Genomic DNA, 22,994 nt, shown 5'->3' with positions numbered 1-22,994 from the left:
CCTCAAATTGGGTGTGGGACAGAGAAACGTAGCTCCACAAGGAGGCCCTGCCTCAGTTGGGCCCAAGAGCACTGCAGTTCTGTTGGGTGACAACAGTGTTTGTTTTGCCCACAGGCGTCAGACAGTGGCATCCCTCCCCTCTCGTCTTCGACGTCTGTCCGTGTCCATGTCACAGAGCAGAGCCACTATGCACCTTCTGCTCTCCCACTGGAGATCTTCATCACTGTTGGGGAGGAGGAGTTCCAGGGTGGCATGGTGGGTAAGATCCATGCCACAGACCGAGACCCCCAGGACACGCTGACTTATAGCCTGGCAGAAGAGGAGACCCTGGGCAGGCACTTCTCAGTGGGTGCGCCTGATGGCAAGATTATCGCCGCCCAGGGCCTGCCTCGTGGCCACTACTCGTTCAACGTCACGGTCAGCGATGGGACCTTCACCACGACTGCTGGGGTCCATGTGTACGTGTGGCATGTGGGGCAGGAGGCTCTGCAGCAGGCAATGTGGATGGGCTTCTACCAGCTCACCCCCGAGGAGCTGGTGAGTGACCACTGGCGGAATCTGCAGAGGTTCCTCAGCCATAAGCTGGACATCAAACGGGCTAACATTCACTTGGCCAGCCTCCAGCCTGCAGAGGCCGTGGCTGGTGTGGACGTGCTCCTGGTCTTTGAGGGGCATTCTGGAACCTTCTATGAGTTCCAGGAGCTAGCATCCATCATCACTCACTCAGCCAAGGAGATGGAGCATTCAGTGGGGGTTCAGATGCGATCAGCTATGCCCATGGTGCCCTGCCAGGGGCCAACCTGCCAGGGTCAAATCTGCCGTAACACAGTGCATCTGGACCCCAAGGTTGGGCCCACATACAGCACCGCCAGGCTCAGCATCCTAACCCCGCGGCACCACCTGCAGAGGAGCTGCTCCTGCAATGGTAAGTACCACATCTTCCCTAGGGACGAGCAGCACTGCTGGGCTCAGCCCGCCTGACTCTAAGCATGGAGAGTCCACTGAGGCTCTGTGGGAGAGTTCAGGGAAGTTTTAATAAGCCCAAAGGCCACCAATCACCATAAGACAGCTAGTGGCCTCACGAAATCTAGTTATGGAATAATACCCAATTCTCAGCTCCCTTTCGAGATTTAGAAAATAACAGTAAGACTACAATATGCGGTTTAACATCATGGCTAAGAACATAAGCTGTGGCTTCAGTCCTCATGGGTTAAAATCCCAGCTCTACCACTTACTAACCAGGTGACTTTAGGAAAATTAACCTCTCTGTGCCTTGGAGCCGGGCTGCTATAGGAATTACATCAGTACTATGTATCAAGTGCTTGCTTAGAACAGTGCCTGACATATAGAAAGTGCTCAATACATGTGAGTTACTAATACTGCTACTATTATTACCGTAGTCTGGTGGTTATAAGCTCAAGGCTTAGACTCAGACAGCTCAGGTTCAAACCCTAGCTCCATCAGTCACTAGCTGTGTAATCTTGGGTGTGTTGTTAAAACCCTCTGAGCTTTTTAGTTTCCCATCTATAAAATAGTGAAAATAAATACATCTGCCTCCTGGAGTTGGGTTCAGGGGGGAAATTACATAAGAGTTATAAAAGCATTTAACCCATGGCTGGCCCACAATAAGCCCCAGATCAACGGTGACTGTCATTCCCATGGTAACAGTTGTTGCTATAAGGAGCCTGCTGTACACTACGCTCCTTGTAGATGTCACCTACACTAATCGGCACCCCAGCCCTACTAAGCAGGGTCGTTAGCCCCCTCTGCAGTTGAAACTGAGATATGAGATTTAGTTTGCCTGAAACTGTACAGCTTCCAATGAAGGCCTCATTATTCAAATATCTGTGTGTCCCACTCTAAAGCCTGAACTCTTCACTAAGCTCTTCAGGCACTCCAAGACTCACCCAGCACCCCTGGCATTAAGACCAAGGGAGCAGCTCGGGAGCCTTGGCTAAAGGAAAGTGACATGACCTTCAGCTCACCAGTGCTCCTACCTGGCCTGGCCTGGCCTGACCTGCCCTTTATGGGTCCAGCTGCCTGGCATTCGGGGTATCATTTCTCAGAAGATTTGTGGACTTTGTCCAGGGACCACTCGATTTAGGCTAGGTGGGCTTCTCTCTGTTGGGGAGAGGATTTCCTTCTCTGTGTTTCTTGCCCCAGGGCCTGCTGCAGGGAAAGCCAAGAAAGCTGAAGGGTCTCTCTCAGCTACCTAGCATCAGACAGCAGAGGTTCTAAAATTCAAGATTTTGCAAAGTCTTCTGGAAAGCGTGATTTTAAAGAAACATGCTTCTGGTTGTCACCTCCAGAGGTTTTTATTTAGAAGGTTCTGAGTGAGTCCTAGAATTGGCATTTAATTCTGAAGCAGCAGGTGCAAGGGCTTGCATTGAAGAAATACTAGATAAACTCATGGATCACCAGAATCAGTTGAAAAGAGGTTTTTTATTTTTTAACATTTTAGTGAAATATAAAACATACAGGAAACCAATTCATGTATCATAAGTACACACCTCAAATAATTTTTATAAAGCAAATATATCTGTGTAGCCAACACCCAGATCAAGGAAAGAATATGATCACCATCTCAGAAGCCTCCCTTGGGCCCCCCTTCCAGTTGTTACACCCATGACGATAAGATTTTTAAAATACATATTTCCACGTGCCACCCAGAACTACCAAATCAGACTCTCTGAGAGAACTTAGGATTCTGTGTCATAAAGATTCTCCAGCTGATCCTGATATCCAGCCAGGGGTGGGAATTTCTGATCTAGATCGTCTTCAATATCCCATCCAATAAGTACCTACTACAATGGAATTGCCAGTGTCAGGGAATTTTGGATTTCTTTGGATTTTTGTTTTTGTTTTTGAGATAAAGTCTCGCTCTGTCACTCAGGCTGGAGTGCAGTGGTGCGATCTCGGCTCACTGCAACTTCCACCTCCCAGGTTCAAGCAAGTCTCCTGCCTCAGCCTCGTGAGTAGCTGGAATTACAGGCGAGTGCCACCATGCCCAGGTAATTTTTCTATTTTTAGTAGAGACGGGGTTTCACCATGTTGACCAGGCTGGTCTCGAACTCCTGACCTCAGGTGATCTGCCCGTCTCAGCCTTCCAAAGCTCTGGGATTACAGGTGTGAGCCACTGCGTCCAGCTGGAATCTGTGGATGTTATAATCCCTTGTGCCTCATCTTTTCTGGTTCTTTCTTCTCCTCCTTTTGGCTTTTGTTCTCTCCCTTCAACAATTCCTCTTTGCTAGGTATCTAGAGGCTGGACCGCTCATCCTCTCCCCTGACAACTGACAAGCTTATTTACACTGGGGTTTTGGGGATTTCATAGCTGGACTCACCTCTGGGGAGGGTGGATTTTTTTTAAATCTGGGGAGGGCAGTGCTTCCCAAAGGGGGTTCAACAGAATGCTATTCCCAAGAGTGGTCCACATAAGAGTGTCCCACGGTCAAAGAAGCTTAAGAAACTCAAGTTTACTCCATACTATGCAACTGTGCATTAGCCATTGCTAAGGCGGGATGGAGGATGCCAGACTTTACAAAAGTTTTGGCCATACAGTCTATCACTGCCCCTCTCTCTATCATAGAGTGGCTCTTGACCTCTCAGCCGCATTTTATTATTTACCTAAATGATTAACTCCTGCTGATACAAGGAACTATCCTGAGGCAAAAACCCTTGTGGGTCTAAAATCACACACACATGCAAAATCTACATTCCCAGTGTAGATTCCCAATGCCAGAAATAACATGGAAAGTATGTAGAATAAAAATTTTGATTTTCACACACTTGATTCATTACATTTCTGGCCTGATTTTTACTTTCTTTTAAAAATTATTATTATTATTATTATTAGAGACATGGTCTCTCTCTGTCACCCAGGCTGGAATACAATGGCAAGATCATGGCTCACTGCAGCCTTGACTTCTTGGGCTCAAGTGATACTCCTGCCTCAGCTGAGAGGATGTCATTCCAAGTAACTGGAGTTAGAGGCATGAGGCACCATGCCTGGCTATTTTTATTTTTATTTTATGTTTTAGAGATGAGGTCTTGCTCTGTTGCCCAGGCTGGTCTCGAACTTCTGGGTTCAGGTGATCCTCCCACCGCAGCCTCCCAAAGTGCTGGGATTATAGGCATGAGCCACCGCACCTGGACAACTTTTGCTTTCTTAATGGTTTAAATTCATATTTCTTGACCCAGGCTGGGACCTAAGGCAGGGGTCCCTGCAGCCAAGAAAAGGTAGGGTGAAGGCTCCTGTCTGGCCCTATGTGTGAGACTAGAAAGGTATGGCACACCCCACACCCAGCCTAGTTTCTTCATGTGTAAAATATGAGCAGTGATTCTGTCTGCCACCCAAGGATTAAATAAGACAAAGTCAGTCCAAGGGCTCAGTGGGGACCACTTCAAGTAGAGGTGACAGCTTTGGTTGCTTTCTCAGGTACTGCTACAAGGTTCAGTGGTCAGAGCTATGTGCGGTACAGGGCCCCAGCGGCTCGGAACTGGCACATCCATTTCTATCTGAAAACACTCCAGCCACAGGCCATTCTCCTATTCACCAATGAAACAGCATCCATCTCCCTGAAGGTAAGGCACTGCCAGCCTGAGAGATTTCACGTGGGTGTCCCAGGCTAGGGAGGTAGGGGGTGAGGCATGAGGAATGTCAGGAAGCCCATTTCTGCCAAAGAAATCCCTGCACAGTTTTCAGGGATTCTGGGTGTGACTGTTGGGCCACATGATTATCCTGTCCTGGATGGCCACAGCCACCCAACCTGGAGATATACGTCCAAGGACAGTCACAAGTGGGGCTGCTTACTCTGTGGGGTAAGATAGAAATGGAGATGGATGAGGTCAACTAGCCCTGGTGCCGTTATCATTTTTGCTGAGTAATAGGCCAGGGTTTCCCAGGGAGTGGGGGGATTGCTTACCACTGGGGGTGCTCAAACCCCATGGAATCACATGGAAGAAAAATAAATTTCCTTTGTAATAATAATTCAGTTATTTGGATTATGTCATGTGGAAGGTCACAGTCTGCCTGTCTGATTTTAACACCTCTATCACATATGCCAATCTACCATTTCTTTCTTTTTTTTTTTTTTTTTTTTTTTTTTGAGATGGAGTCTCTCTCTGTCGCCCAGGCTGGAGTGCAGTGGTGTGATTTCAGATCACTGCAACCTCCGCCTCCCAGGTTCAAGCGATTCTCCTGCCTCAGCTTCCCGAGTAGTTGGGATTACAGGCACATGCCACCATGCCTGGCTATTTTTTGTATTTTTTTAGTAGAGATGGGGTTTCCCCATGTTGGCGAGACTGGTCTCGAACTCCTGACCTCAGGTGATCCGCCTGCCTTGGCATCCCAAAGTGCTAGGATTACAGGCATGAACCACTGCCCTCAGCCCCAACCTACCATTTCAACAAAGAGAAAGCCAACTTTGGCCACTAGATTTTAATTCATTCAACACAGATTTATTGAGCATCTACTATGTGACAGGCACTGTTCTAGGTGCTTGGGTTTTATCAGTGAAAAAGACAGAAATCCCTTTTAAAGCTTTTGTTCTATGGGGGAGAGACTGACAATAAACATAAACATAATAGCTCAGAAAATTATAGAATTTTTTCAAATTTGATAAGTATTATGAGCAAAAAGGAAAAAATGGAGGGGCATCAGGGGTGAGGAGAGGTGCAATTTTTATTTATTGATTTATTGAGACAGAGTCTCACTCTGTCACCCAGGCTGGAGGGCAGTGGCATGATCTCGGCTCACTGCAACCTCTGCCTCCTGGGTTCAGGTGATTCTTGTGTCTCAGTCTCCAGAGTAGCTGGGATTACAAGTGTGCGCAACCACGCTCACTAATTTTTTTCTTTTGCATCTTTAGCAGAGACGAGGTTTCACCATGTTGGCCAGGCTTGTCTCAAACTCCTGGCCTCAAGTGATCCACCCACCTTGGCCTCCCAAAGTGCTGGGATTACAGGCATGAAACACCACGCCCAGCCAGAGTCACAATTTTATAATTTTAAATAAGGTGGCCAGGGAAGCTTTCATTGAGATAATAATTGAGCAATAATTTGGAGAGGGTGAGAAAGTTAGCTCTATGGACATCTGGAAGGAACAACATTCTAGGTAGAGGGAATAGCAATGCAAAAGCCTTTTGGCAGGAGAATGCTTAGCATGTTTAAGAAATGGGTTGGAGTTCTACCTGGCTCCAGTGAAGTGAGTAAAGGGAACAGTAGGAGGAGGAGTTGGTCAGAGATGTAATGGGATGGGGCATATCTATAAAGGTCCTGTAGGACATTGTAAGGACTTTGGCTTTTATTCTGAGCAAAATGGAGGCATTAGAAGGTTTTGAGCAGATAATTGCAATGATCTATTTTAAAAGGGTCATCATGGCTTCTTTGTTGAGAAGCAACTTTAGAGAAACAAAGATAGGAGCAGAGAGACCCAGTCAGGAGGCCACTGCAATAATTTGGATAACAGAGAATGGTGGTTTAGACCAGGGTGATGACAAAGGAACTGGAAAGAAGATAGATTCTACAAAGATTTTGAAGGCAAAGCCAACAGGATTTCCCAGTGAATTGAATGAAGGGTGGGAGAGAAGGCAAGTAGTGAGATTTTGGCCTGGGCAACTGGAAGAATGGAGTTTGTGCCAGCAGGCCTGGGGAAGGGTATGGGTGGATACAAAGTTTGGGGAGGGGAGATCAGGGTGCAGTTTTGGATGTGTAAGTTTCAGATGCCCATTAGACCTCCAAGTGGATCTGGAAAGATAAGTCTAATGTTGTGAGGGGTGTATGCTGGAGATGGAGATCTGGGAGTCTTCAGCGCATACATGGTACTGAAAGCCATGAGATGGGAGGAGATCACCAAGCAATGTAGATTGAAAAGAGAGTAGGCCAAGGATTACTCCTTGAGACCCTCCAATATTAGCAGGTCTTGGGGAAGAGGGGATTCAACAAAGGAGGCTGAACATGAGTAACCAGTGATGCTGGAGGAAAACCCACGAGAATTGTATGCAGGAAGCCAAGTGAAGAACATGTATCAAGAAGGAAGGAGTGATCTGTTGGGTGATCTGCTGCTGAGAGGCCAGTAAGATGGAAAGTGATTTGGCAACACAGAGATCATTGAATCCCCTGACATCAATGGTTTCTGTGTATGGTGGGTTGGGGTGAAATTTTGCTGAAAAGGGACAGGAAAGAAGGAAAATATCTGGCTGGAAAACTGAGGTGAAGACAATCCTTTTTTAAAAAATAAAGATTATCATCTGTAAAGAAGGTATATTTTTGAAAATAAAGATTACAGCAATAACAGCATGTTTGTATGCTGTGCAATGATTCAGTGATGAATGAACAAAGATGTAGGAAAGAGGAAGGAGAATCAGTAGAGCCTTGAGGAGGTAGAATCTAGTGCATAAATGGAGAGATTGGCTTTAGCTAAGGTGGATAGATGTGGTGGTGAAAGTGCCTGCAGGTTCCCCCATCTGATGACTTCAGTAGGATGTGAGATGATCAGCTGACAGTGGGAATGAGGAGGGAGGCATTAGGGATCTCAGGAGAGAGACGTAGTGAAAACAGTCATCTGGAAGAATGGATGGACTCAGGAAGGGAGTGTGATTGCTGGGCAGCATTAAAGGCTCATTTGAGAGCCATGGTCGTGAAATTAAAGAGAGGCTGGTGAGCAAAGCTGCACGTTTTTCTCCAGCCATGTTCTGTTCCATGTCTGTATAGAGCAGGTGGAGAGTTAGCTTCTTCCATAGTTGTGGGTTTACCAAGAGAGTTCTACAAAGTAAGAAAGAGATAGGTCAAGAGTATGTGAAGGGAGTAGTTAGGATGATTGACCATGGAACTTAAACTAGATAAGGAGAGGAACGAGGACATTACAGAGGTGGGAGACAATGAAAAGATGGTGGGATCAACAGATTTGTGGTCCCAGACAGATAAAAATAAATGATTTCATTGCAATGTTTTACTTGAGTTGCATTCATTTTTGTTATCCCCCTTTCTTAATGGCAAGTGTGTTGGTTTTCTATTTACCCTAATAATAGTGTCTCCTTTTTAAGTAAATAAAGGTATAGGTAGTACTCAACCAGGGCAAAAATCTGAGAGGTGGTCTACAGATGGCCAATGTATAAGAAACACTGGGTTAGATCTTCAAATTTCTGCAGAGAAAACTCTACCTAGCCCAAAGTGACCAGAAAAATATTTGGTCACAGGCAGTCCTACCTCTTGGGAATGAAGTGAATTAAAATGTTTTAACCCAGTGGTTCTCAGACTTTTTGACTTCAGGACTTTTTACACCCTTGAAAATTATTGAGGATTCCAGGGAAGTTTTGGTTATGTGGATTATAACTATGAACATTTTCAGTATCAGAAATTAAAACTGAGATATTTAAAAATAGGTATTAATTTATTTAGAAATAATAAGAAACTATATGTCAACATAAATACCTTAATTTTTTTTTTCTTCCAATTTTTAGTTTAGGTTCGGGGGTACATATACAGGTTTGTTATATGGGTAACCGATGTGTCACGGGGGATTGGTGTACATATTATTTCATCACCCAAGGAATAAGCACAGTACCTGATAGGTAGTTTTTTGGTCCTTACCCTTCTCCCACCCTCTGCCCTCAAGTAGGCCCTGGTGTCTATTGTTCCCTTCTTTGTGTCCCTGTGTACTCAGTGTTTAGTTCCCACTTACAAGTGAGAACATGTGGTATTTGATTTCCTCTTCCTGTGTTAGTTTGCTTAGGATAATGGCCGCCAACTCCATCCCTGTTGCTGCAAAGGACATAATCTCATTCTTTTTTATGGCTGTATAGTTGTCCATGGTGTATCTGTACCATGTTTTCTTTATCCAGCCCACTGTTGTTGAGCATCTAGGTTGATTCCATGTCTTTGCTATTGTGAAAAGTGCTGCAATCAACATATGAGTGTATGTCTTTAATTATACATTTTTATGAAATATAATTATTTTCCAAAAGAAAAAGAGTGGCATTGTTTTACATTTTTGCAAGCCTCTCTTTTGTCTGGCTTAATAGAAGATAGCTGGCTTCTCATATCTACTTCTGTATCCATCAGTTGTGACAACATGTGTCTGCAAAACTCTGTTGTATACTTGTGAGAAAACAAAGGCAAATCAACTCTTGGGATTACTATAAAAATACTTTGCCCTTGTGGCTTCCCTGAAAAGGTCTTGGGGACCTACTTTGAGAACTGCTAAGCTGTTGAATAAGGAAGTGGGAGTGGGAGAGAGGTTTTTCAAATCCCTGAAGGCCAATATTCACAAGTGTGGAACTCTGGACAGGCCTGTGAAGAAGCATCCAAAATACAGAGTCTTGATCAGCAAAGCATCTCTGGGCCTCAGTTTCCTCATCTGTGAATGGAGATGTCACCCCCTACCCAGACCATCCCATAGGGTGTGGTGAGAGCAAGGAGACCATCAATACAAAAGCACTTTGAGGGCTTTTATGCTCTGCAAATGCCATGTCTAAAACAGCCTTGAAAATCACCAGACACCCCCCTCCTACCCATAAAAATACAAACAACATTCTTTGAACTGGCAGCCTGTTAGCAGGTTTACAAGGACTCCTTGGCTTTGCTGATGGCTGTTTGGGTTTCCTTTGCAGCTGGCCAGTGGAGTGCCCCAGCTGGAATACCACTGTCTGGGTGGTTTCTATGGAAACCTTTCCTCCCAGCGCCATGTGAATGACCACGAGTGGCACTCCATCCTGGTGGAGGAGATGGATGCTTCCATTCGCCTGATGGTTGACAGCATGGGCAACACCTCCCTTGTGGTCCCGGAGAACTGCCGTGGTCTGAGGCCCGAAAGACACCTCTTGCTGGGCGGCCTCGTCCTGTTGCATTCTTCCTCGAATGTCTCCCAGGGCTTTGAAGGCTGCCTGGATGCTGTCGTGGTCAACGAAGAGGCTCTAGATCTGCTGGCCCCTGGCAAGACGGTGGCAGGCTTGCTGGAGACACAAGCCCTCACCCAGTGCTGCCTCCACAGTGACTACTGCAGCCAGAACCCATGCCTCAATGGTGGGAAGTGCTCATGGACCCACGGGGCAGGTGAGGGCTGGGGTGCCAGGCTGAACCCAAGGTTTATCCCAGAAGGCTCTTCAGGTGGGAAAGGCATGTCAGGGTGGGGATCTCAGAGCCTCTTGGTTCCAAATTTCTCTCTCTTCCCCCATCTTGTGAGTAACAGGTTGGAATCTGCAATATCTAGAAGCCAGGAGTCTTCCTTCCCTCTCAACAAAAACTATCTTTCTACTTCTGGGGGGATGAGGGAGGATATGAATGGGGACCTCAGGGACAGAGGGTTGAATTAATCACATACCTTAGTGTCATAATTGGTCTATGCACAGTCTCCTTCTCATTCCCCTTTAACTTATATTCCACTCCCTTCCCCTTCCCTAACACTAGAGGCAAACATTTACAGTTTTTGAATGAGTTCTTGCAAAATACATGTTGTTTTTCATATGCTTGAATTTCCAATTTATATAAGTGGTATATGTTGTTTACACTTTCGCTCAGCACCATATTTTTAAGATCCGTCAATGCTGCCATGAGCAATTCTCATTAATTGCTTCTAATTGTGGCTCAGTACTCCATGATGTACATGCACTCACATTTTCCCTCTCCATCCTTGCACTCCAAACACCCATCTCCATCATCAATGCTGCAGGGAGCATTCTCCTATATGTCTCCTTGTGAAGCTGTGTGAGAGTTTCCTTCACACACACACACACCCGACACCCAGGGGTGGAAGTCACAGGCTCACAGTATGCAAATAATTATTTTGACTAAATAGGGCTACGTTGCTCTCAGCATGGCTGCAGCCATCTATCTATATATCACACGCAACATGAGAGGTTCCTATGTACCCACATGCCTGTCAACAACTTCGCATTACCCCATTTTCTGATTTTTGTCTGGCCAATCGTGTCATTTCTACCTGCAAAATATCCAAGGAATCCATCACTTCTCTCCTTCCCCACTGCTGTCCCTCTGTCCCAAGCCCCCATCACCTCTCACCCTGGCACCAGCCCCCTCCCTGTTCTCCGGCTTCTATCCCTGCCTTCCACCTTCCAGCAGGAGCCGGGGTGATCTTTATCCAGCGCAGACCTGTGCATGGCACTTTTCTGCTGAGAACTGCTCAGTGGCCACCGTGCTGTTAGGATAGAGTCCCAATCCCTGCATGTGGCTCCTGTACCTCCCAGGCCATAGTTCAAACTCTCCCTGTCCCTCACCAGACTGGCCCACCCTGGTGTGGTTTGAGTTCCTTGACCGTGCCACACCCTTCCCTAGCCTTTGCACACACTCCTCTCTTCCGCCTGACACACCTTTCTCTTTGCCCTCTATCTTCTTGCCTAGCTAATTTCTACTCATCCTTCAGATCTCAAATGAAATAGCTCCCAGGTCCCTAGAGTAAGTTAGCCTCATCCCCCACCCCTCCCAGCATTTCCCTTTGATAAAACTAATTTTATTATAATTACTGAGATACTGATATTATAGCTAGCTGTCTAGGTTTGAACCCCAGCTTTGCCATTTACTGGCTGTGTGACCTTGAGCAAATTCTGTCCATTCTCTGTGCCTCCTTCCTCATCTGCCATCCCTTTGTGCCTGTCCCCTGATGGGGATGGTGACAGTCACCAACCTCAGGGTGGTCGTGAGGATCAAATGAGCCAACACAGGAAGATCCTTGGAACAGTGACTAGCACTAAGTTAGTGTCTATGGTTATTATCCTGTTTATTACTGTTCTTTAGGTGACTGTTGTCTCTGGTGGGCTGTAAGTTGTTTGAGGGCAGGGACCAAAGTGCTCTTGTTCAGCAGGGCACCAATGCCCAGCATGGTATTGGGCACAGAGGGGAGCAACCAAATAAATAAATGGTAACTGAATGGCTGCATGAACACATGAGTCTGCAAATGCCAGGTCTCCTTTAACTGCTAGGCCAGTGCGGTCTCTCACCTCTCTTCCTTTTCTCCCAGGCTATGTCTGCAAATGTCCCCCACAGTTCTCTGGGAAGCACTGTGAACAAGGAAGGGAGAACTGTACTTTCGCATCCTGCCTGGAAGGTGGAACTTGCATCCCCTCCCCCAAAGGAGCTTCCTGTAACTGCCCTCATCCTTACACAGGAGACAGGTAATCCCAGGAGAGGCCACCTGCCATGGGCTCCTTACCTTGGGTTTTGCACCGTTAGGGAAAGCGCTCTGTACTCTGACCTCTAGAAAGTCCAATGGGAGGCCAGGGGAGAGTGCCGCAGGGACCTGGCTTCTAGGTTAGGGCAGTGGTCCCCAACCTTTTTGGCACCAGGGACCAGTTTCATGGAAGACACTTTTTCCACGGACCAGGCAGGAGAAACGGGAGATGGTTTCAGGATGATTCAGGCACATGACATTTATTGCACACTTTATTTCTCTTATTATTACATTGTAATATATAATGAAGTAATTATACAACTCACCATAATGTAGAATCAGTTGGGAGCCCTGAGCTTGTTTTCTTGCAACTAGACAGTCCCATCTGGAGGTGATGGGAGACAGTGACAGATCATCAGGCATTAGATATATGCTCCTTATAACAAGCATGCAAGCTAGATCCCTCACATGCACAGTTCACAACAGGATTTGTGCTCCAGTGAGAATCTAATGCCCCCAGTGATCTGACAGAAGGCGGAGCTCAGGTGGTAATGCTTGCTCATTTCCTGCTGTGCAGCTCGATTCCTAACAGGCCATTGACCAGTATGGGTCCGTGAGCCAGGGGTTGGGGACCACTGTGTTAGGGCGTCTCTCTCTAATCACCTGCATTACAACACTTCTGGAGGAGGAAGCTGCTTATCAGAGATTTCCCCAGCCCTATTCTGAACCTACTGCCTCAGATTCACAAGCTGGGGCTTAGGAATCTGTACATTTAACCAGCTCCTCAGGTAGTTCTGGTCCTTGCTGCAGTCTGAAAATGGCTGAAGGGCTTATTCTCTCACTCTGGACCCGAATTTCCCAGGGACCTGGGGAAAATGGTTCCACTTGGGCAGGCGCTGCTGTGCCTGGAACCCCACTGCCAGCTGTCTGTGCCTCATACTGTGTGGGGCTGCAGCAGTTGCAAGGGAAACTGTCATTCCTAGAATCCTAGAGGGAAAGAGACTTTGACAATTACCTGGTTTTAGGGCTCCCAAACTTGGGAGCCTTTAAAGAATCATGAAAGAGACATGAAAAATATAGATTCCAAGATCCAGCCTAGACCAACTGAATCAGAATCTCCAAGAATGGGCCTAGCTTCTATTTTTAACAAGCTCCCAGTGGATTCCTTTGCTATTAGCCTGTGTATAAGAGTCAGTGATGTAGTGATGTAGTTCACCCACTCATTTTACAGCTGCAGAAACTGATGCCCAGGCAGGGAAAGGGCTTTCCCATGATTACTCTGGGTATGTTGATGACCCCAGTCCTTTTTGTTTTGTTTTGTTTTGTTTTGTTTTGTTTTGTTTTGTTTTGTTTGAGAAAGAGTTTCACTCTGTCTCCCAGGCTGGAGTGCAATGGCACAATCTCGGCTCATTGCAACCTCGACTCCTAGGTTCAAGCCATCCCCCTGCCTCAGCCTGCCAAGTAGCTGGGATTACAGGCACGTACCATCACACCTGGCTAATTTTTGTATTTTTAGTAGATATGGGGTTTCACCATACTGGCCAGGCTGGTCTTGAATTCCTGACCTCAAGTGATCCAGCTGACTCGGCTGCCCAAAGTGCTGGGATTACAGGCATGAGCCACTGCGCCCGGTCGACCTCAGTCCTTTTTCTCAGCAACTGGTGTGTCCTGCCCTGCTTCCTGCCCTGCTTTGCAGTAGGGAATGCTATTCGTTCATGAGATGTGTTAGGAGGACATTTCACAGCTGAAAGTGTTGTCTGCATTTTAAAAGAGGACCTTGGGGAAGACAACATTTAACCCAGAATAACAACTGGTAGTGAAATTTCAGGCACTGAGAAATGTTTTGGACTCAAATGGGATGGGGCAAACTTTCCCAATAGCCCTCAAAAGTGGATAAAGCTGGCCATGGAAGTTTCCCTGGAGCTTCACACCATGGAATGCCAAGCTAGAGGTACCCTGAGAGATCGCATGCTTTCTCTGAGCAAGCTGCCCATTGTAAGGTGGCTGATCTGTGCAGTACCACGTTGGCTCCTGTGACCTCCTGGTGAAGCACAGCAGGGAACATGGGTGCCTGGCTGCTATAACTGGGCAATGCTGACTTGTATCTGGAACCCTGACATCATTGCTAGAGGGCAGCTGGTATGTCGATGTCTCTACTGCAGTGATATGGGAGGAAATCCGACCTCATGATAGAGAGTGTATCCAGTGCCTAGATCTCATTGCTGGAAAAATAATAGACATTCCCAGATCCTAATGGTCACAAATGAGGATGTAGCTGAGACCCATACTTTACTGGTGGAAGGTGGAAAGTTCTGATGTTGATATGCTTGATAATTACTTTTTTGGGGGGTGAAAAACAGGAGACGGTAGGTTCTGGGGGGAGCAGTCTCTATCCCATAGATCTCTGTAAGAGGGGACATGGAAAGGGCAATTTCATGACTCGGCCCCCTGACTACTTCTCTGTCTCTGCAGGTGTGAAATGGAGGCGAGGGGTTGTTCAGAAGGACACTGCCTAGTCACTCCCGAGATCAAAAGGGGGGACTGGGGGCAGCAGGAGTTACTGATCATCACAGTGGCCGTAGCGTTCATTATCATAAGCACTGTCGGGCTTCTCTTCTACTGCCGCCGTTGCAAGTCTCACAAGCCTGTGGCCATGGAGGACCCAGACCTCCTGGCCAGGAGTGTTGGTGTTGACACCCAAGCCATGCCTGCCATCGAGCTCAACCCATTGAGTGCCAGCTCCTGCAACAACCTCAACCAACTGGAACCCAGCAAGGCCTCAGTTCCAAATGAACTCGTCACATTTGGACCCAATCCTAAGCAACGGCCAGTGGTCTGCAGTGTGCCCCCCAGACTCCCGCCAGCTGCGGTCCCTTCCCACTCTGACAATGAGCCTGTCATTAAGAGAACCTGGTCCGGCGAGGAGATGGGTCAGTATAGCCAGAGATGCTTAGCCTCCGGGATTGATGGAAGTGGGTGGTGGTCCTAAACACTCCGTTATCTGAGGCACAGGCATTTTTAGCTACCACGCATCCAACCCTTTGGGATGGGACATGATGAGATGTGTTCAAGGTTACGGGGCACGGATGCTGGAGCAGATACCAGGTTTCTGGGGCTCATTCTATTGCACTCCTCTAAATTCCAAGTCACTCCATGGGATTGAGGTTCATGACAGAAATGTGTAGACCCTGGATAGGGTTGGGTAGAACCCTTGGAGTAAGAAGGGGGCTTCTGCACATTTGTGCTTTTCTGGGAAGGGAAAGGAGAAGTGGTCTAAGCTTCTGGTTGCCCAATGTGAAAGTACAGCAGCCTTGGGCCAGACCTGGCTGACCTAGAGGGGGGAATATCGCCTTCCTCTCGTCTTTGGCTCAAAAGGAGGTGCATTAGTAAAGCACTTCATGTTTTGGCATAATCATCAGCAGTTACAATAGGTATTTTCACTATGTGTCAAATAGGGAAACCGAGGCCCATCAAAATGCAGTGACTTGTTCTAACCCAACTAGTCAGTAGCAGAGGCAGGGCTAGGACCAACGGCTCCTGGTCTCCTCATTTCTGAGCCACATCTCATTTCATCACTCTCCATGATAGACTCCATCACACCTGTGAGTCCAAACTGTGTGTGTGTTTCCTTCAGTTAAGGGGATGAAACTTACCAGTAGGACTTGGGATGGAGTTACTGTATCCAGCTGTGGGGGTGGGTTGCATGGAGACATCCAAATCCTTCCCTTGTTCACTGACCCTCAGATTAGTGGCAGGGATTTGCAAGATGGGCTGGCCTTGGGTCAAACCCCTAGCCTTGAGCTTGTCCCATTGGATTCCATATATCAACCTAAGCCACCCGAGACAACCTGCACTATACCCACCCACTCCCATCTCCACCACACGCTAGGTTATACATAGTTGCTATAGAGCCAGCTGAAACCTTCCCTAGGGAAAATGAGCTCACCCTATCTCGCTGTTCTCTTTCAGTGTACCCTGGCGGAGCTATGGTCTGGCCCCCTACTTACTCCAGGAACGAACGCTGGGAATACCCCCACTCTGAAATGACTCAGGGCAATCTGCCGCCCTCAGCTCACCGCCACTCAACCCCAGTCGTGATGCCGGAGCCCAGTGGCCTCTATGGGGGCTTCCCCTTCCCCCTGGAGATGGAAAACAAGCGGGCACCTCTCCCACCCCGTTACAGCAACCAGAACCTGGAAGATCTGATGCCCTCTCGGCCCCCTAGTCCCCGGGAGCGCCTGGTTGCCCCCTGTCTCAATGAGTACACGGCCATCAGCTACTACCACTCGCAGTTCCGGCAGGGAGGGGGAGGGCCCTGCCTGGCAGAGGGGGGCTACAAGGGGGTGAGTATGCGCCTCAGCCGAGCTGGGCCCTCTTATGCTGTCTGTGAGGCGGAGGGGGCACCTCTTGCAGGCCAGGGCCAGCCCCGGGCGCCCCCCAACTATGAGGGCTCTGACATGGTGGAGAGCGATTATGGCAGCTGTGAGGAGGTCATGTTCTAGCTTCCCATTCCCAGAGCAAGGGAGGCAGGAGGACAAGGACTGGACTTGGCTTATTTCTTCCTGTCTTGTAGGGGGTGAGTTGAGTGTGGCTGGGAGAGTGGGAGGGAAGCCCCCACCCCCAGCCCAGGCTGCTGTCCCTTGAAATGTGCTCTTCCAATCCCCCGGTTAGTCCCTGAGTGTGGAGGGAAGCTGAGGATAGAGCTCCAGAAACAGCACTAGGGTCCCAGGAGAGGGGCATGCCTAGAGCACTGACCCTGGAAGACCAGCAACAATTGACTCCCAGGGTGGGCGAGAGATAGGCAGTCTCCCTGATCTGCTATCTCTCAGTCCCCGGGGCAAAGCCTGATTGACTGTGCTGGCTCAGCTTCACCAAGATGCATTCTCATACCTGCCCACAGCTCCATTTTGGAGGCAGGCAGGTTGGTGCCTGACAGGCAACCACTACGCGGGCCATACAGAGGAGCTCTAGAGGGCTGCGTGGCGTCCTCCTAGGGGCTGAGAGGTGAGCAGCAGGGGAGCAGGCACAGTCCCCTGTGCCCCTGCCTCAGTCGAGCACTCACTGTGTCTTTGTCAAGTGTCTGCTCCGCGTCAGGCACTGCTTTGCACCAAGGAGAAAATGGTGATGGTGGGCAACAAGGACTCTGAGGAGCATCACCAGGCCTTGGGCCCCAGAGGTCCCGCTCCTCAGCCTACACACAGAGGAACGGGCCCACCTCAGAGTCACACCACTATCCACCAGTCAGGGCCTGCCAGGAGTCTACGCAGCTTTGAACCTTCTTTGTTAAAGAATTCAGACCTCATGGAACTCTGGGTTCTTCATCCCAAGTTTCCCAGGCACTTTTGGCCAAAGGAAGGAAGGAACTAATTCTTCATTTTGAAAATTCTTAGGCACTTTTTGACCTTGCTGTCTGGATGAGCTTCCTCAATGGGATTTTTCTTCCCTAGACACAAGGAACTCTGAACTCCTATTTAGGGCAGGTTGGAGGCAGGGAGCTGGACCGCAGTGTCCAGGCTGGACACCAGCCTTTGCCTCCTCTCCATTGCAAACGCCTGCCCATCAAGTGTTACCTGCAGTGACTCAACCCTATGCATGGAGGGTCAATGTGGGCACATATCTACACATGTGGGTGCCCATGGATAGTACGTGTGTACACATGTGTAGAGTGTATGTAGCCAGGAGTGGTGGGGACCAGAAGCCTCTGTGGCCTTTGGTGACCTCACCACTCCCTCCCACCCAGTCCCTCCCTCTGGTCCACTGCCTTTTCATATGTGTTGTTTCTGGAGACCGAAGTCAAAAGGAAGAGCAATGGAGCCTTGCCCACAGGGCTGCTGCTTCACGTGAGAGGGAGCTGCGTGGGCGAGAGCCAATTTGTGTGGGTGGTTTGCGTCTGTGTGTGTGACTGTGAGTGTGAATGACAGATATATAGTTTCACTGGTCATTTTTTTTTTAACAATAAAGTATCTTTTTTACTGTTATTTTCTGTGTCATTTAGCCTGTTTGTTTGGGGTCAGGGGAACGATGCAAGGGTCCACAGGCCCTTCCAATATTCATGGATTTTGGGAGTTGGAAGGGATCCTAGAGATCGTTAAGCAACAGAGATTCCCAGCCTGGCAACATTACCTACCCCAGACACAAAACCAGAACTTCTGGGGGTGGCACCCAGGAAACTATTTGGAAAAAACCCTCTGCCTCTGATACAACTGTCTGCAGTGGTTCAAGCTCCTCCATTTAGATGAGGCTCTGAGTGATGAGTCCACTAACCAGCAGGCTAGCTAAAGCCCGGGACAAGACCTGGGGCCTCCTGCCCTTGCCAGCACCCTTTGCACTGCATGGCATTACTTACGGAGAAGGGACTTAACTATCACAAGTCTTGGGAAGCTAGCCCTCCTGGGACCCAGAGTCAGCCTGTGGCTGCTATTCAATGTTAGGTAACATGGGGTACCTTAAAATGGCGCCGTACCTTAAGATGGGGCTGGTTCCAGGTTCTTCTCCCCTCCTTGACTGGGCACTGTCTGAACCCGCCAAAGGAGGGCCAATCAGAAAGAAGCATCTCCCACCTTCCCTTGGGCCCGCCCCCAGCCCAATCCACGTAGGCCCAAGGGATATAAAACCCAGCACACCAGCAGCCCTCTCTCTCTTCTCTTCCTTCTCCTTGCATGGTGCCGCTTGATACCTCCAATAAAGATCTCTTGACCGCGACCGGTGTAGTTTGGTCTCCGCCTGGCCCCTTTCATTGGTGCCGTGACTCGGATCGGGACTCCCCACCCCCCCTCGGTGGGACCCCGATCCCTTTCGGGCTCAGTCCAGACCCTGGCCGGTCTTTGCTCATTCTCCTGTTCGCCAAGCTGTTCGCCCAACACCGGCCTCGTCTCGGTAAGTCTTCCCCTCCGGGGTCTACCTCTCTAGGCAGGCAAGAGACCCCATGAAGCGCCTCGCCTCAAGCCCCTAAGGCCACGGTAGACCCCAAATAGCAAAACTGGCCCACATATACCCTAGACAACCAAAGCAAATGGCCCACTTATGGGTCTCTCGATCCTAACATTCTCCAGGATCTCTACAATTATTGTGAGCGAACAGGAAAATGGGTAGAGATCCCATATATCCACGGCTTCTTTCTCCTACGGGATAGACCTAACCTTTGTCTCCCTTGCAAACCGCAGCAGCTCCTTGCCGCTCTTAAACCGCCAACCTCTCCCTCTGCCCCTTTGACCCAGCCAACGAACCGCCCCCATACCACCACCCTCTGCCACACCCGCCGGCCGCCACCCAACCGGAAGTTGCCCAGCCTCCCGCTGCCCCCCGCCCCCCACGCCCTCAACTGCCTATCCTGTCAGCCCCGGCCTTCAGCCCCCCACCACTCACTCAAAGTCACACCCCCCCCTTGCCCCCCTTAGAGAGGTGGCAGGAGCTGAAGGTATTGTCCGAGTCCATGTCCCCTTTTCTATGGCTGACTTATCACAAATAGAAAAACGCCTAGGCTCCTACACTTCCAATTCTGCTTTATATATCAAAGAATTCCAATACCTCATCCAAGCTTATAGCCTTACCTTCCATGACATCTATATGATTCTCTCTAACACCCTCCTCCCCGAGGAGGGTAGGCAAGTCTAGGAACAAGCTCAAACTTATGCAGATGAGGTTCATCAAACAACCCCAGCCCTACCGCTAGGAGCGCAGGCAGTACCTGAGCATGAAGCCCAACTGGGCAGCCCAAGACCATTTCGCTACTTGAATCATAGCCGGTCTACGGAGGGCAGCTCAAAAGGCAGTTAACTTTGAAAAACTTCATGAAGTCATACAAGATAAAAATGAAAACCCGTCCGCTTTTCTAGACGGCCTTACACAGGCACTCCAACAATACACCAACATAGATCCTGAAACCCCAGACAGTAGGCAACTCCTCATGTCCCATTTTTTTGCTCAGAGTTTTCCTGATATCAAAGGTAAACTAAAAAAAACTGGACAAAGACCCCCTCACCCCTCAAACCGAGATCTTAGCGACGGCATTTAAGGTGTATCACAATCGAGATGAGAAGGCAAAGAGGCAAAAGTACCAGTTACTGGCACAAGCCCTTCAAGCCTCCCCTCGATCAAACGGCCATAAGTTGTCGTCTGCCCATCCATCCCAACGTCAGCCCCCAGGGCCCTGTTTCAAATGCAGAAAGGAAGGGCACTGGATCTGAGAGTGCCCAAATCCCAGGCCCCCCAACTGGCCATGTCCTAAATGCCACCAATCTGGCCATTGGGGCATAGACTGCCCCGGCTCCCGAAGGGGGGCCGGGCCGGCCACCATCCCAACTCCCGATCTTCTAGGATTGGCCATTCAAGACTGACGGGGCCTTAGGACTTCCTTCCCGACACTAATCATCACCACACAGGAGCCCAGGGTCTCTTTAACAGTGGATGGATGTCCCATCACCTTTACCTCCATCACCTTCAACCCAATCACCCTCCCGCAATCCACCTCACTCATTGCCTTGGTGGCGAGTTCCATAGATTCGCTCCCAGCCAGCATCCTTAAAAACCCACATCGCTTCCCCAGCCAACCCCAATATCTTCTCCCCGTCTCTAGCCTGAAAGGATTACAACCAATTATTTTAGACCTCTTAAGAAAAGGGTTCCTCAGGCCAACCCATTCTCCATTTAACACCCCTAAAAAAACCCAATGGTACGTTCTGCCTCATCCAAGACCTCAGCTCTTATCCTCTATTCCTCCTAGTGCCACACATTTCTCAGTCATAGATCTTAAAGATGCCTTTTTCACCATTCCCCTCTCCCCTCAGTCACAAGACCTGTTCGCCTTCACTTGGCACAACAGCTCACATGGACAGTGCTTCCCCAAGGGTTCAGAGATAGCCCCCACATCTTTGGTCAAACTCTTGCCTCAGACCTACAAAAATTACACTTTCCCCAGTCCACCCTCCTACAATACGTTAATGACCTCCTCCTATGCAGTCCCTCTCTAACTGTCTCACAAACTGATACCACCTCTCTTCTCAACTTCCTTGCTGACCGAGGCTACCGAGTATCCCCCCGAAAGGTCCAGCTCTCCCTCACTCAAGTAACCTATCTAGGAGTCCTCCTTGCCCATGACTCAAAGGCCATCACCCTAGACCGAAAGTGCTTCATTAGAAGTCTTCCCATCCCAAAAACCAAACAAGAGATAGTTTCCTTCTTAGGACCAGCAGGCTACTTTAGAACTTGGATCCCCAACTACTCTTTATTAGCAAAGCCCCTATATGATCTCTCCCAAGGTACCCCATCCGAGCCTGTAGAGGCCACAGTCAAGCAGCCCTTCCTGTCACTCCAACAGGCACTACTCAAAGCCCCAGCCCTACATCTTCCAGACTTACAACAACCTTTCATTCTATATGTACATGAGCACAATGGCTTGGCTCTTGGAGTCCTAGGTCAGATGCACAGACCCACCTTTGTGGCAGTTGCACACCTATCCAAACAATTCTGAGAGCGAACTTGGCCTGCAGGGAACTGAGTTTTCTCCTTTCCCTCCTCACTCATCCGGCGTGGGTTTCCTCCCTTCTCTCGCTCAAAAAATCCTGGTACCAGGTAACCCACGGCCCTCGGCCTTACAGAGGCCCAACAGTTCTTTCGTTTCGGTGATGACCGGCTCGAAGGTTCTGACTCACAACATGGCCATCGGCTAATAGGGGATGCCCTGTTCAGCCAGCCGCCGTATACATATACCCCTTCCTCTCTCACCATGGGAGGCTCTGCATCCCTGCCGGCGACTAGACCCCACCGTGTGAGGGTGGGCCCCCTGCCTTCGGGCCCTGGCTGCAGCCTACCTACTACTTCAAGAGTCAAAGAAATTAATGTTTAGGGCAGCTGTTGTCATTACCTCCCCCCATCAACTCAAGGAACTCTTGACCTACAAAAGTCTACAAACCCTTCCCCCTTGCCACGTACTGTCTCTCCTAGTTTCCTTCCTGCACGATTCCACTGTAACTTTCGAAACATGTGCACCCCTCAATCCCGCCACCCTCCTGCCTGTCTCTCCTTAAACACGAACCCACAAACCCCTCTAAAGCCAGGCACGCCCGTACCCCACAACCCTCTCAAAGTTCACATTTCTAAAACGCCCTCCCTTCCTACTATTCCTAAGGCATAAGCTGCCGCCCTCATGCCTGCTCCGAGCCTGCTCTTCTGGCTCTCCACCTCTTACATCTTCTTCTACGGACCCTCCTCCGCCAACAGTCCCACACCAACAATCCCGCAGCGCCTGTAAAACTGAATGGCCCCAAAACTATGGGTGTCCCTGGACCAGCTGTGTTATGAATTAAATCACCAAAAAAAAACAGACAGACAGACCCCATTCATATATTATGTCATCAAAACAATGCCTCATCTCGAGCAATTCACATCACCGACCCAGCCAACGCAATCTGGGGCCAGGCAGCCACAGGGGGAATATACCCAGGCAACGCCTGGTCTTATCCAGCACAAACTATAACCATCACCCGTACCCTAAAAACTGACTCCCAACAGGCTCTAGCCAAAATTAACACAACACCTCTCAGGTCCCTATTTCCGATTGTTTCTTACACGCAAACATCAACAAACCCCCTCTTGCTGCGGTTCCACTATCTAGCTCCATAAACACAAGCAACTCCTCCCCCACCGACCACCGGCTTTGTAATCTCCCATGTCCCCCTCCTTGCCAACCTCAGCGTCCCTATTCCTACCTGTTACAACACCAGCTACCACCCCCCATTGCCCCACAATGTAACATGCAAACAAACTGTCACCCCCCCCCCAACTTTCCAGCTCCAGACGGCCTTTTAACGGCCATTAATTCCTCTATCCCTGGCCCCTGCATCCCCACCACACTAGTCCCTCAACTCACATTGCT

The 22,994-nt window shown here is 49.0% G+C and overlaps 2 protein-coding genes across 16 annotated transcripts in view; one reads left to right on the top strand and one right to left on the bottom strand.

Moving 5' to 3' along the window:
* The window catches only part of FAT2 (FAT atypical cadherin 2), an 85,975-nt gene extending 67,869 nt beyond the window's left edge, over positions 1–18,106 (top strand). For 2 of the 4 annotated variants that reach the window (XM_058440050.1, XM_032158398.2), the window contains 6 exons: positions 115–925; positions 4,436–4,581; positions 9,609–10,050; positions 11,972–12,125; positions 14,594–15,051; positions 16,091–18,106. In XM_058440050.1, the coding sequence (XP_058296033.1) occupies positions 115–925; positions 4,436–4,581; positions 9,609–10,050; positions 11,972–12,125; positions 14,594–15,051; positions 16,091–16,623 (2,544 nt within the window). In that variant the 3' untranslated portion in view covers positions 16,624–18,106. Of the gene's footprint in view, positions 1–114; positions 926–4,435; positions 4,582–9,608; positions 10,051–11,971; positions 12,126–14,593; positions 15,052–16,090 lie in introns of those variants that run through there. The other 2 variants (XM_058440051.1, XM_058440052.1) reach the window with 2 other exon arrangements.
* Positions 1–22,994, bottom strand: part of SLC36A1 (solute carrier family 36 member 1) — a 230,218-nt gene that overhangs the window by 3,580 nt on the left and 203,644 nt on the right. For 10 of the 12 annotated variants that reach the window (XM_058440062.1, XM_058440059.1, XM_058440056.1 and 7 more), the window contains one exon: positions 12,138–12,506. The exons of the other annotated variants lie outside the window; for them this stretch is intronic. In XM_058440062.1, coding sequence (XP_058296045.1) covers positions 12,263–12,506 — 244 coding nt within the window. In that variant the 3' untranslated portion in view covers positions 12,138–12,262. Of the gene's footprint in view, positions 1–12,137; positions 12,507–22,994 lie in introns of those variants that run through there. 12 annotated transcript variants of the gene reach the window in all.

This window comes from Hylobates moloch, unplaced genomic scaffold (assembly GCF_009828535.3).
Source record: "Hylobates moloch isolate HMO894 unplaced genomic scaffold, HMol_V3 SCAFFOLD_6, whole genome shotgun sequence".
Taxonomy (NCBI): Eukaryota; Metazoa; Chordata; class Mammalia; order Primates; family Hylobatidae; genus Hylobates; species Hylobates moloch.
Note: the sequence above shows the minus strand (reverse complement) of the source record. Positions and strands in the feature narration are given on the sequence as shown.